The 12836-nt window shown below is 45.7% G+C and overlaps 1 protein-coding gene, 1 long non-coding RNA gene and 3 other non-coding genes across 6 annotated transcripts in view; 2 read left to right on the forward strand and 3 right to left on the reverse strand.

Annotated features, from left to right (window-relative positions):
- SHF (Src homology 2 domain containing F) overlaps nt 1–4008 on the reverse strand; it is a 30325-nt gene extending 26317 nt beyond the window's left edge. For both annotated transcript variants that reach the window (XM_050797867.1, XM_050797866.1), the window contains exon 1: nt 3690–4008. In XM_050797867.1, the coding sequence (XP_050653824.1) occupies nt 3690–3993 (304 nt within the window). In that variant the 5' untranslated portion in view covers nt 3994–4008. The remainder of the gene's footprint in view (nt 1–3689) is intronic.
- On the reverse strand, nt 3528–3599 carry TRNAH-GUG (transfer RNA histidin (anticodon GUG)). Its single transcript has one exon. It is a non-coding gene; the product is annotated as a tRNA-His (tRNA).
- Nucleotides 4009–5288: 1280 nt separating the features above from the next.
- TRNAH-GUG (transfer RNA histidin (anticodon GUG)) lies at nt 5289–5360 on the reverse strand. The gene has a single exon. It is a non-coding gene; the product is annotated as a tRNA-His (tRNA).
- Nucleotides 5361–5521: 161 nt separating this feature from the next.
- On the forward strand, nt 5522–9614 carry LOC126959018 (uncharacterized). Its single transcript, XR_007727432.1, has 3 exons — nt 5522–5906; nt 8216–8345; nt 8516–9614. It is a non-coding gene; the product is annotated as an uncharacterized LOC126959018 (long non-coding RNA).
- TRNAH-GUG (transfer RNA histidin (anticodon GUG)) lies at nt 6028–6099 on the forward strand. The gene has a single exon. It is a non-coding gene; the product is annotated as a tRNA-His (tRNA).
- Nucleotides 9615–12836: the final 3222 nt, after the last annotated feature.

Consider the following 12836-nt stretch of genomic DNA (forward strand, 5'->3'; position numbering starts at 1 on the left):
TATTCAATAATAAGCCTCAGAGGGATGGTTGAGTTCCACAAGGAAATTCCTCGTGGGCAAATTGGAGGAAAGTATGTTGGTTTTTAGAATCTTCGTAGCTATCTTATTTAGGAATAAAATGGGGCCAGGTGCAGTGGCTCACGCTTATAATCCCAGCACTTTGGGAGGCCAAGGCGAGCGGCCTTATGCAGGCTTCATGCAGGACAGGAGGTAGCCCTGAGCTGGTAGGATTTGGACAGAAGAAGCAAAGGAGCGAAAGGTCATTTGCAAGCCAAGAGATCAGGAGTTCAAGAGCTTGAGCTCAGGAATTAGAGACCAGTCTAGGCAATATGGCAAAACCCCATCTCTAACAAAAAAAAATTAGCCAGGTGTGGTGGTATGAGCCTGTAGTCACGGCTACTCAGGAGGCTGAGGTGGGAGGATTGCTTGAGCCTGGGAGGTGGAGGTTGCAGTGAGCCGAGATCGTGCCACTGCTCTCCAGCCTGGGCAGCATAGTGAGACTTTGTCTCAAAAAAAAAAAAAAAAAAAAAAAAAGATAGGCAGGATTGCCTGACACAGTTCCCAGCTTGACTGTTCCTAGCTGGTGTTCTTCTGTAAAGGAGAGCTTTCTTACCTCTCCCCCAACCTCCATCTCCATGGAGTGAATTTTTTTAAATTCAACATGATATAATCCATTACTATCACATTATTATTCTTTTTGATGCCCAAATTACCCAAAATTTGGCTATTGGGAGCCTTTTCAAGAAGCTCCTGTGTCCTTCTTCTGTTTTGTTTTGTTTTTTTGAGAGGGAGTCTTGCTCTGTCGCCCAGGCTGGAGTGCAGTGGCACAATCTCGGCTCACTGCAACCTACACATCCCGAATTCAAGCAATTCTCCTGCCTCAGCCTCCTTACCAGCTGGGATTACAGGCGCCTGCCACCACACCCAGCTGATTTTTGTATTTTTAGTAGAGATGGGGTTTCACCATATTGGCTAGGGTGGTCTCAAACTCCCGACCTCAGGTGATTCGCCCTCCTCAGCCTCCCAAAGTGCTGGGATTACAAGCGTGAGCCACAGCACCCAGCCTGCTGTGTCGTTTTACTTGGTCCCATTAATGTTTAAGCTTTTCCGTGCTTTCTCACACAAGATGTTCCAGAATCACTTTGCACTTCCCCTGCTGCAGACTTAGAATCAGTCATTTCTTGAAAGAAATCTTACTCCTTTTAGTTGGGAATGGTATTTTAAAATTGACTTTTTACTTTGTAATTTTATTTTATTTTTGAGACAGGCTGTCACTTTGTCTTCCAGGCTGAGTGCAGTGGTGTGATCACAGCTTACTGCAGCCTCAACTTCCTGGGTTCAAGCACGCCTCCCACCTCAGCTGCCCCGGTAGCTGGGACTTACAGGCATGCACCACCATGCCCAGCTAATATTTTGATTTTTTTGCAGAGATGAGGTGTCACTCTGTTGCCCAGGCTGCTCTCAAACTCTTGAGTTCAAATGATCCTCCTGCCTGGGCCTCCCAAAGTACCAAAATTATAGGCATGAGCCACCGTGCCTGGCCTGTAATTCTAAAATGGTTATTTAATATAAATAATTTAAATAAATTTAATACAGCAGCAGATATACTGCTCCTTTAAAGAACAGGGCTACCCCATAGGCAGTGTGCCCAGAGCAGCCTCAGGCCACATTCTTGTTTCCCCTCTCAACCTCCTAAAGTTGTGCATATTTCAAGGCTAAATCCTTAGCCTGACTGGTTTCAGATGAGGCCACATCTCCAAAGGCTGTCCTAGGTCCTTCCTAGGATTTCACTGAAGCCCCAAGTCAGTTACTTTTACCAACTTTCTTTTTTTCTTCCCTCCTTACTATAGAGTTAAGAGGAAAGTGCACTATTTCTCCCGGTCATGTCCCTATCAAGGATAGTAAAAGAAAAAAAGAAAGAAAGACCTAAAAGGGCTACAAATTACTAGAAAAATAGGAGCACACACTTTTCTTTTTAGTAGAAATACAGACTATTTCTATTTGATATGAAAATAACATGATTCTGCGTTGAAAGGACACAATTTAAAATGCAGCAACTCTCACCTATAATCCTAGCACTTTGGGAGGTCGAGGTAGAAGAATTGCTTGAGGCCAGTTCGAGGCTGCAGTAAGCCAAGATTGCTCCACTGCACACCAGCCTGGGTGACAGAGCAAGACCTTGTCTCTAAAAAAAAAAGCAAACCTGGCCATTTCACTCATTATGGACTCCATAAGAAACCACTGTTCAAATATTTATGGAGAGACTGTGTGCTTGGAACACAAACATATGTTAAGATCCAGTCCTTCAATGAGCTTGAATTTTGAGTTTTCTAACCGTAGTGGTTTGTGACTTAAAGTTGGATCCTGATAATAACAGAAGGGGGACATGGGAATGGAGAGTCTCCAAATGGCCTGCCAAGTCAAGTTCCTCTATCTTACTCCAAATTCAAGATGCTTCCCTGCCCTTCCCACCTGAAATCAAAATAGGGCTGCTTCCTAACAGAGCCCAGGCTCCCATCCAAAGGTTTATATTGGTTATAGTAAAGAGTACCTTTCCCCTATCTTACCAACACAAACTGTTTCCCCATCTCCCCAGCCTGGAGTCAGGACCGGGGAAAAAGAGGAACAGGATCAGAAATAGGTAGAGATTCACACCCCTCAGGGTATGTGAACTCTTCCCAGCAAAGGGAGATTGCCTACCAATACAAACCTCACGTTCTGTTCACATTCCATCACCTCAGGGGGAAAAAAAAAAAAAAGAGCAGGCAAGCGAGAGCACATTGTTTTTATGCACAAAGCAAGGAGGAATACATTCACATATGTATATGCATATATAAATACGTGTTCATACAAGGACTGTTGTGGAAAGATATAGTGGAAACTGAAAATAATTGGTGGATAGGGTGAAAAATGAAGAAGAGCTGTACTTTTTAGTAGACTTTTGTGCATGTATTCCCTATTTAAAAATAAATGCCCAGAGACTCCGTCTCAAAAACAATTATTTTTTAATTAAAAAACCAAAGAAACCAAAAATTATCCGGGAGTGGTGGCGCACGCCTGTAGTCCCAGCTACTTGGGAGGCTGAGGCAGGATAATCGCTTGAACCCGGGAGGCGGAGGCTGCAGTGAACCAAGATCGCGCCACTGCACTCCAGCCTGGGCAACAGAAGAGATTCTGTCTCAAAAATAAATAAATAAATAAATAAATAAATAAATAAAAATAAAAATCAATGACTCAATAAAAAAGGTACATGAAAAGAAAAAAATCACAAGGTCATGGGGGAGCTGTTTTGCTGGTGTGGAATGATTCAGAGAACGATATTTGGTAAGAAATGGATTGTAACTGCTTGGTCTGAAGCTGCATGAGAGGATTATATGACAGTTACTGTAGGTGGCGATCCTCGGAGTGGCTCAATTTTCAAAGGCGAGAGAAACATTGTTTCAAGAAAGTGAATTATCATTTATATAAAATGTTACAAACAAGTGGGAAAAAACGCCGAGCCCCTTGCCGTGCCATTGTTCCCACAATGCCGTGACTCGGATTCGAACCGAGGTTGCTGCGGCCACAACGCAGAGTACTAACCACTATACGATCACGGCGAGCTACCGGGGACCCGTAGGAATCCACTTCTGATTACCATCTTCAACAGTCGTAGGCCTTCCCAGTTTGCGCGTCATCAAATGTCCTACTTCTGGGGCGGGGTTCCAGCCTGTCGCTGAGTCTGATAACGCGCAGGCGCGTTGTACTCCGCCAGTTGCTTTTCTTCCTCTGTTTTGGCCCATTAGCCACGGGCGGTGGTGGTGATGACCTGGGCTCCCTGTGAGCGCAGTGGAAGTTTAGGGGAGACCGCGTGAGCATCCAGGAATGGGGCTGGGCGGAACTCAGACTCGCCTTGGGGAATGCCCATTTCGTATGCCCCGGAGACCCTTGCCGCGACCCGTGGAGGGTTCCGGGCCTGCAGGGGGCGCTCCTCAAGGGTCCTCCCTCCTGCATCCTCCAGCGGTGACCCAATGCCGCCTCTGTGGAGATTGTGGACGCCCTAGAACCGGGTTCCACGTAGAAAAAAAATCAAAAAACGCATCTCGCCATCTTCCCAACACCCACTTCCTTCCAGCCTCTCATACTTCCCTGACCGCCCTGACTCCTCCTTCCTCAATGCCCCCGCTATGCCAGGTGCCCACCTAGGCTGTGTCCCGGGGCGGCAGCAGGGACTAAGTCCTATTTTAATTATTGTCCACCAGTGCTCTCGACCCCACGGCGCCTAGAACCTGCCGAGTACACAGCAGGCACTGGCTATTTGCTAAACTCAGAACGTACCATTGGTATTTAACAAGCGAATTCCAGAGAGACCATCTGCCTCTCCAGTGTCACCCGCTCCCATCAATCTTCCCTGTGCAGAGCCGCTGGAGGGATCTTGCTAAACACGATTTAAATATTTTCACTCCGGCCCTCCTCACCCTCACCCCTGGACGGCAGAAACTTTGTCTGCCTTTTCCAGCTCATCTCTTGGCCCTCCTTCAGGGTCGTTCCCCATTCCTCAATTGCACTCATTCACTCTACACGTCCTTGAGAAGCGCCTACTACCTGTCAGGCTAGAGCCTTTGGGCGTTGTTGGGGTGGGGACTTACAAAGAAGACAGAAGACTTATAAAGAGGAATTAAGACCTTTCCTTTTTGGTAAAACCCCGTCTTTACTAAAAATACAAAAAAATTAGCCGGGCATGGTGGCGGATGCCTGTAGTCCCAGCTACTCGGGAAGCTGAAGCAGGAGAATCGCTTGAACCCAGGAGGCGGAGGTTGCAGTGAGCCAAGATCGAGCCACTGCACTCGAGCCTGGGTGACAGAGCAACGTTCCATCTCCAAAAAGAAAAAAGAAAAGAAAAGAAAGAAAAAGATTTTTCCTTTTCAAGACTCCCTTTATCCTGGCTGCCTGACAAATTCTCATTGTGCCTTTAAGAGCTACTTTGATCCTCACTTCCTTTGCTAAGCCTCCTTTTCCTATCATTAGGAATCTGCTACCAGGGCTTCCGTGGAAATTTATACATAGGTCTATAACACTCTTTAGACTGGCGAGTGCTCTGTGCTTTGTCTTCAAGAACGCGCCCAGGCTCAAAGGACCCAGAAGCCTGTATCTTTCCAAAGTCCAATTTAGCCAGAGCCAGCGTAAACGTCGCTCTCAAATGTCACAAGGAGATCGGGGTCCATTTTCCACAATGTTGTGAAATCAGGATTAAAAAACGGATTGGTACAATAAAACGTAGCCCCCTTGCCGTGCCATTGTCCTCACAATGCCGTGACTCGGATTCGAACCGAGGTTGCTGCGGCCACAACGCAGAGTACTAACCACTATACGATCACGGCGAGCTACTGGGGACACGGGGCCTCGACTTGTCGCCTGAACTCTTCTCTGTTGAAAGCCCCGCCCCCTTGCAATGTCATTGATTTGTCACTGTTTGTTCTCGCCTATCTCCACCCTCGCAGCCATCTGAGGGCACGCAGGCGCATTAATCTCTGCTCGCCCGATTCTGGTCCACACTTGCCTGCGGACCAGACACCCCGGTTTCTCCACCGTGGAGGCTGCTCTCGGGGTTCCTCTTATCCCGCACCTCAAGGAAGTTTTGTGGTGGTGGGTCAGAACTGATTTTCCTTGTTGTGAAATTTAAGAGACAGCTCCAGTCCCAGCTAAAGTCGTTCAGTTAGCATGATAGCCAGGGCATGGTGAGCATCAGAGAGACTTCGGGTCAGCATTCCGGCGTTCCCCAGGGGCTTCACACCATTGCAGGCCCGGACTCACAGGAATCCTTTGGTTGCAAAGCGCTTTCATGTCCCTTCTTCTGCGGTCCGTGTGTACAGCCAAGAGGAGACTTCGGGCTAGGGAGTCCACAGCGCTCCCGGCTGCTGTTGCGGGTGAACGTGGGTGCCAGAGGAACCTGGTAGATAATGGAAGCTTAGGAAAGCTGGAATGGCCGCCATCTAGACGAGAAGGGCAACACTGGGTCACCTGCTCGCCGTGGCGTCCCGGTAGCTCGCCGTGATCGTATAGTGGTTAGTACTCTGCGTTGTGGCCGCAGCAACCTCGGTTCGAATCCGAGTCACGGCATTGTGGAAACAATGGCACGGCAAGGGCGTCTTTTTAGACTGGGAAAGCCACGTTCTTCTGGGAAGCTAACTCTAAAAGCTGCCACTTGTCATAAGGCCAGAGCTGAAATTATAATGGACAATTAAGTGTGAACAAAAAGTTCCGTGGATACTCTGGGGCTTTCCTTTCTGTTTTTAATTTTTCATCTGCTAGTGAGTCAGTCATCCCCCACCTTCCCCAATATGTGATTATTTTCTTTTTGTGTAGCTTCTGTGTGGTACTCTTTATTTTACCCTTGTGAATGATCAAATCATATGTTGGGTCCTCTAAAAAAACCTCACACTAGCTAAAACCTCAATACTTTGGGGACAAACGGGTGACAGGAACAATGTGCAAGCATTAATTAAGGGTTAGAAGAATGCAGATTAGACCATATGCTGAACCATGCTTGCTTCAGATCCCATGACAAGTGAAAAATATGACTGCACTAGAGGTGCTGGTTCCTGTAGCCACTGTGAGGGGTGCTAATGAGAGGTTTGTGGCCTCCATCTCCACAGTCTCCTAGGTGAAAGGGGGTTTTCTCCTGGAGGGTTTTCCCCTAATCTACCTCAAGTTTAAGCACATTTTCTTTGCTTGTTTTATGTGGACCTAAAAAACCCAAACTCAACAAATTCAGGTCTGTCATTTGGCATTAGGCAAAATGGGACTGAGTTTTGGATTTGACTTTCAGGCAGCTGGTGGCAGCTACGTCACTGTCAAGGAGGGAATGAGAGGGGACTGAGGAACGAGCCTCTCCAGGTCCTCTCAGCTATCCTGAGGGTGGCAAGGCAAATCCGAGATCATTCTTGGGAGAGATAGACATTGCAGTGGGGTTGCGTCCCCTCTACCCACAGTCAATCAGTAAAGAATGACTGAACAGCACTTAAAAGCAAGGCACTGGCCTCACGCCTGTAATGCTAGCACTTTGGGAGGCCGAGGCAGGTGGATCTCTTGAGCTCAGGAGTTCGAGACCAGCCTGGGCAACATGGCGAAATCCTGTCTCTACCCAAAATACAAAAATTAGGGCATGGTGGCGCGTGCCTGTAGTCCCAGCTACCTGGGAGGCTGAGGTGGGAGGCTTGCTTGAACCCAAGAGGCAGAGGTTGCAGTGAGCTGAGATCACACCACTGCATTCCAGCCTAGGCAACAGAACAAGACCCTGTCTCAATAATAATAATAATAATAATAATAATAATAATAAGGCAAGGCACTACTGGGGGGCTGTAATCTTCTCAGGTCTCCAGTCTCCCAGTTCCCTACATTTGGTGGGTTTAATGACGCACAACAGGACGGCTCAGACCACGAGAGTGTTCTGTGCAAAACAGAATGGGGAAAGGTGAGCCTGAGAACTTGCCAAGCTTTGGATGACTGATTCAAGAGTTATATGTCTAGAAAATCAACATCGTCAACAACAAAAAAAGAACTGGCCAACAGGAAGGTGGTGGCTTATATTCCTCCAGCCCCTCACCAAATAACTGCCTTGACAGATTTCAATCTGTGAACTGGAATAAGGTGTCAAGGTGGGATGCCAGGAAAGGCTCTGGCTTTTCCCCTGAAGACCTGCCCCCACTGCCCTGCTGTAGGTGCTTCAGTAGGCAATGAGCTGCTCCCACATACTGAGGAGAAAGTCAGGAGTAGCCACTCTCTAAGAGTACTACAAGGAAAAAGTGTCAACCAAGAGGCTAGGCATGGTGGTTCATGACTGTAATCCCAGCAATTTGGGAGGCCGAGGTGGGAGGATTGCTTGAGCTCTGGAGTTTGAGAGCAGCCTTGACAACATGGTGAGACCCTGTCTCTACAAAAAATTCAAAAATTAGCCAGGTGTGGCAGTGTGTACCTGTAGTCCCAGCTACTCAGAAGGCTGAGGTGGGAGGATTGCTTGAGCCTGGGAGGTGGAGATTGCAGTGAGCCATGATCATGCCACTGAACTCCAGCCTGGGCAACAGAATAAGAACCTGTCTCAAAAAAAAAAAAAAAGAGTCAACTAGTAAAACAAAAATCACAAAAATTCACCATCTGAGATAACCTGCTAGCCATCCATATCTGAGGTCAGGAATGCTGAAGAAAGCTGAACTGAAAATGTTGTATTGTGACCTAGTTGCAGGAAGAGTGACACGAGGGGAGGGTGCGCTCCTGCACTTCGGACTAATGGCCTTTTTGGCAGCTACACAGTAGTCCAGGAGATGGGCGCATCTGGCTCTCAACATTTCATAACATCGTCTTTTGAGGTCAGTCAATTTTCCTTACAAAACAGACTTTGATAATGACTTCCCTACAGGAAAAAGCATTGCTTTGAACAAGCTTATTGGCACTGTTCTCCTAACTGTGGGTGTTTTGGTTTAGACTCTTAAGAGTCTGGTTAGCATAATTAATTTCCCTTATGCCCACTTATCTCTAGGAACACCGACAAAATGGAGTGTCTGGGCTGGCAAAGCCAAGAGCTGGAGGCCCTGGCCTGGAATGACCTCATCAAGACCCTGCTGCCCTGGGACACTCTCTCTGAGCAATCAGTCAGCACCCCCTTCCTGTTGGTCTCTTGCTTTTAAAATTGTTTTATGATTTCTGATTCTGGGAATGTAATCTTTCCTCTTGTCACTTCCAGCTTGAGGTTGGAACTCTTCTCTAGGTCTCAGTGCCAGGAAAGAGGTAGGCAGTATAAGAGCACCCTGTTCACACGTTCCAGCTCCAGTTGTTCCCATCTTGGTTGGATTTGTGAATTTCTGCAGGTTTCCAACCTCTAAGTCACTTTGACTTTTTTTCCCTTCCATCTGAGAGACCCTGAGGTACAGTAGTTGACAGTACTAGACTAGTCCTAACTCTAATTAAGGGGTAGCATAAATTGGGCACGGTGGCTCACGCCTGTCATCCCAGCACTTTGGGAGGGTGAGGTGGAAGGATTGCTTGAGCGCAGGAGTTCAAGACCAGACTAGACAGTATAGTGAGACTTCGTCTCTGTTGGGGGAGCTAGCATAGCTTAGAAATGAAGCCTCTAGCCCCCGAAAGTAGGCTGCTTAAGATTTGAATCCCAACTCATCCACTTACTAACTGGGTGACCCTGGGGGATCAACATGTCTCCATGCCTCAGTTTCCTCATTTGTAAAATGATTGTAAAATGATTTCTCATTTGTAAAAGGATTGTTATGAAGATTAAATGAATGAATATTTGTAAAGCAATAGTGCCTGGCACTTACTAAGGCTTACTGAAGTTTTACTTAAATAATACAGTAGATGGGAATATAACATAATGAAATCAACTCCTTAAAAATGAGCACCCTGAAACATAAACATCCAAATGAGTATTGTGTTTCAAATCAGGCATTCCACTTTCTCCAAACAGCTGCCCAAAATATTTTTGGAATTCTTATTTGAAGATTATTTTCAGGGCTAATTTATAAGCCATATGAGTACATCCACCTCAATATTTATAATCACATTCTATTTTGAAATAACTTTTGACTGCTTTTAAAGCCACCTTCAAAGAGAAAAATGTCACCACTGAGTCTTTTAAGATGCAAAAATGTCAATGACAATGCCAGAAATGTTTTATAAGTAACATTCCAGCAAAAGAAAAACAATTTTTTTTTTTGGTAGGAGTGTGTAGACTTCAAAGGGCAAACCTACAAGGGACAACAGTAATTTACAAGCTTCAGATTGTCTGCTTAAACCATCAACCCCATGGCTTCCTGGTTATACTTCCTGGTTATACCTTGTATATCTGGGAGCTGCCAGCCCCCACAGGAGCACAGTGTTGAGCAGCTGCGGTAGCAGCCATATGCCCCTGGACCAGCAGGCTCTGGTCCTGGAAGTCTTGTTCAAAATTCAGAATCTTGATCCACAACTCAGAATTACCCAGTGAAAGTCTTCATTTTTAACAGAGTCCTCTCCAAGTGATTCATCTGCATAAGAAAGTTTGAGAAGTGCTGCTCCAGCCTAAAGCTCTAATGGAATCCTTCATTGTTCATCTTGTGAGTACTTGGGTTACTAGAAGGGACCTGCCTAAATCTACTGAGCCTCATCAATGGGGGTGTCATTGAGGTTTTCACAGTAAGGAGATGGTGATCTGGGAGGGGGTCATCAAAGGGCCCATGTTTAGGGCCGTCTAGGGAGGAGGCAGCACATCTGGATTTCCACTAGAAGGCGCTGTGCCCCAGGAAGTAGTTGTGAAAAGCTGAGGCTGGAAAAGACTCATTTAATTTGCAACATACCACTTCTAACTTAACTCAGCCTGTTCCACAGGGATTCTCTGGATATTTAGGACTCAAATTTCATCCGTCTACTTATCCATCTATCCATCCATCCATCCACCCACTTATTCATCATTCATTCATTCATTCATTCATTCTTCCCATAAACTAGCATCTTTTAGTTCTTAAGTCATGGGGAGCTGCAAAGCTGTATAAGATACTTCTTATCCAGAGTAGTTTATTTTTGAGCTGAGTTTGTCAACTGAGATTTGCCCCTCATCCAAAGTCAAGTGACTAGCACAGACTGTTCAATATGCATTAGTTGGTCTCTTGTTTTTAGGTACTTCTCTCCATATCCACAAAAAGAAACTGTGGGGAGACATCGTGCAGGACTTCATTGCTGTCAAGAGACCTGAAACTAATTCCTGAGTCAGGAAGAATGCAGGAGCTGCCTTGCAGAAGCAAAAGTCTAAATCAATGGCTTCCAAACATTTTAGAACTGATAAACTAGGACAAACTTTTCACCATTGAATGAAAAAATGAGGTCAATGTGGTAAGCTTTTGAAATGCTAAATACATTTATTTCAAAGGACTGTCCTCTAGGTTGAGACAATGCCCTTCTTATTTTTGAGGTATTAAAGTGACTTTTATAAAACTATGGAGAAAGTAGGTGATTGTTTGTTTGTTTTTTAGATGGAGTCTTGCTCTTGGCTCACTGCAACCTCTGCCTCCCAGGTTCAAACAATTCTCCTGCCTCAGCCTCCCGAGTAGCTGGGATTACAGGCATGTGCCACCACACCCAGCTCATTTTTGTATTTTGAGTAGGGATGGGGTTTCGCCTTGTTGGCCAGGCTAGTCTCGAACTCCTGACCTCAGGTGATCCACCTGCCTCAGCCTCCCAAAGTGTTGGGATTACAGGCGTGAGCGCTGCGCCCAGCCAGTGATAGGTTTTAAAAAACATCTTTTCTTGGAAACATTTTAAATTGGCAATGTTGGTCTCCAAAATTAGTTTTGAGTTACTGGCCAGTAAAATCTGCAAATACAAAGCTCACTACAGAGCCCAGAGAGCAGAAGAATCAGGCTGAGCAGAAATGGTCCTGGGTGAGTAGAGGGTCTGAGGAGGCATGCTCAGAGGGAGATGTGTTCCTGTTCTGTTGGGCAATGCTCCATGCTGACACCTATCCTCCCGCCCAACAACCAGTAGTGCCTAGTACAATCTGTGCTAGGCCTTCGAGATATGAATTAAATAAGATCCATTCTTACTCTGAGATCATTTTAGTTCGGGGTTAATCAGATGAGTGAAGAACTAATTAGAACTATGCCAGACGTATATACAAAGTGTATTGGAGCTTAGATCATTGATTCTACCAGGATACAACATGTGATCTGAGTTCCAAGGCATGCATAGTACTTTTCCTGGAAAGGGAAAGAGAAAGGATATTCTACAGCTACTCGGGAGGCTGAGGCAGGAGAATCACTTGAGGATGGGAGGCAGAGGTTGTAGTGAGCTGAAATAGCTCCACTGTGCTTCAGCCTGGGTGAGAGAATGAGACTCTGTCTCAAAAAAAAAAAAAAGCGGAGAGGGGAAGGGTATTCTAGGCAAAGAGAAAGGCAGAAGTAAAAGCAAGGAAGTATGAATGTACAGATAGCATAGGAAAAGACAAGTTGTAGCTACAACATTAGATATGGAAGGGAGGGAGGTCAGGGAGGGCAGATCACATGAGGCCAGGAGTTCAAGACTAGCCTGGCCAATATGGTGAAACCCCATCTCTACTGAAAATACAAAAATTAGCTGGGAGCAATGGCACATGCCTGTAATCTCCCCTTAAACAAATCAACAAAGAAACGACAAAGATATGAAGGAGAGAGTGGAGGATGAGAGGGTGGAGCCAAATCGTGATGAATCTCTTATCCTTATTGAGTCAGGCCTCTTTCCTGGAGGCTGATAACATTGCTTTGGGGATCCATTGACAGCCATAGCCTTGTTCTCCAAACTAATACACCTATGATAAAATATCAGGAATTCACAAATTTCCTGAAGGCTGTCCATAGGCTTTGTGTCAGGCATTGCGGTGAGAGGGGCATTTAAGTTCCCATTTTTAAGCAGAAGAGAGACATAGTCATATCTGTGTTTTAGAAATGTTAGGTGTAAATGGATAATTATATCCTGATAAAAGTCTTTATTCAGGAGAGACAGAAGAGAATTTCTGCTCCTTGGGCTAGTAGTTGATGTTGGAGTGTAGGGACTTAATACTCATCTGGGGATGGACGAGGGACTCTTCCCTCAAATCACACCCATAGATGTTTTATCTTTAGCGTGGAGGTACAGGGGATGAACATGTTGGATGAAAAAGAAAATGGATATGAGGCTTGAGTGTGTCATCCAGAAGATCACTAGGATGGCTAGATAATAGAAAGGAGAGCTATATTGGTGATATCAGTTTGCAGCTGGGAAGAGAAAGTCTCCAATCTGGGCCAATGGAGCTCTTTCTTCTTCTTCTTCTTCTTCTTTTTTTTTTTTTTTTTTTTTTTGAG

This window comes from Macaca thibetana, chromosome 7 (genome assembly GCF_024542745.1).
Source record: "Macaca thibetana thibetana isolate TM-01 chromosome 7, ASM2454274v1, whole genome shotgun sequence".
Taxonomy (NCBI): Eukaryota; Metazoa; Chordata; class Mammalia; order Primates; family Cercopithecidae; genus Macaca; species Macaca thibetana.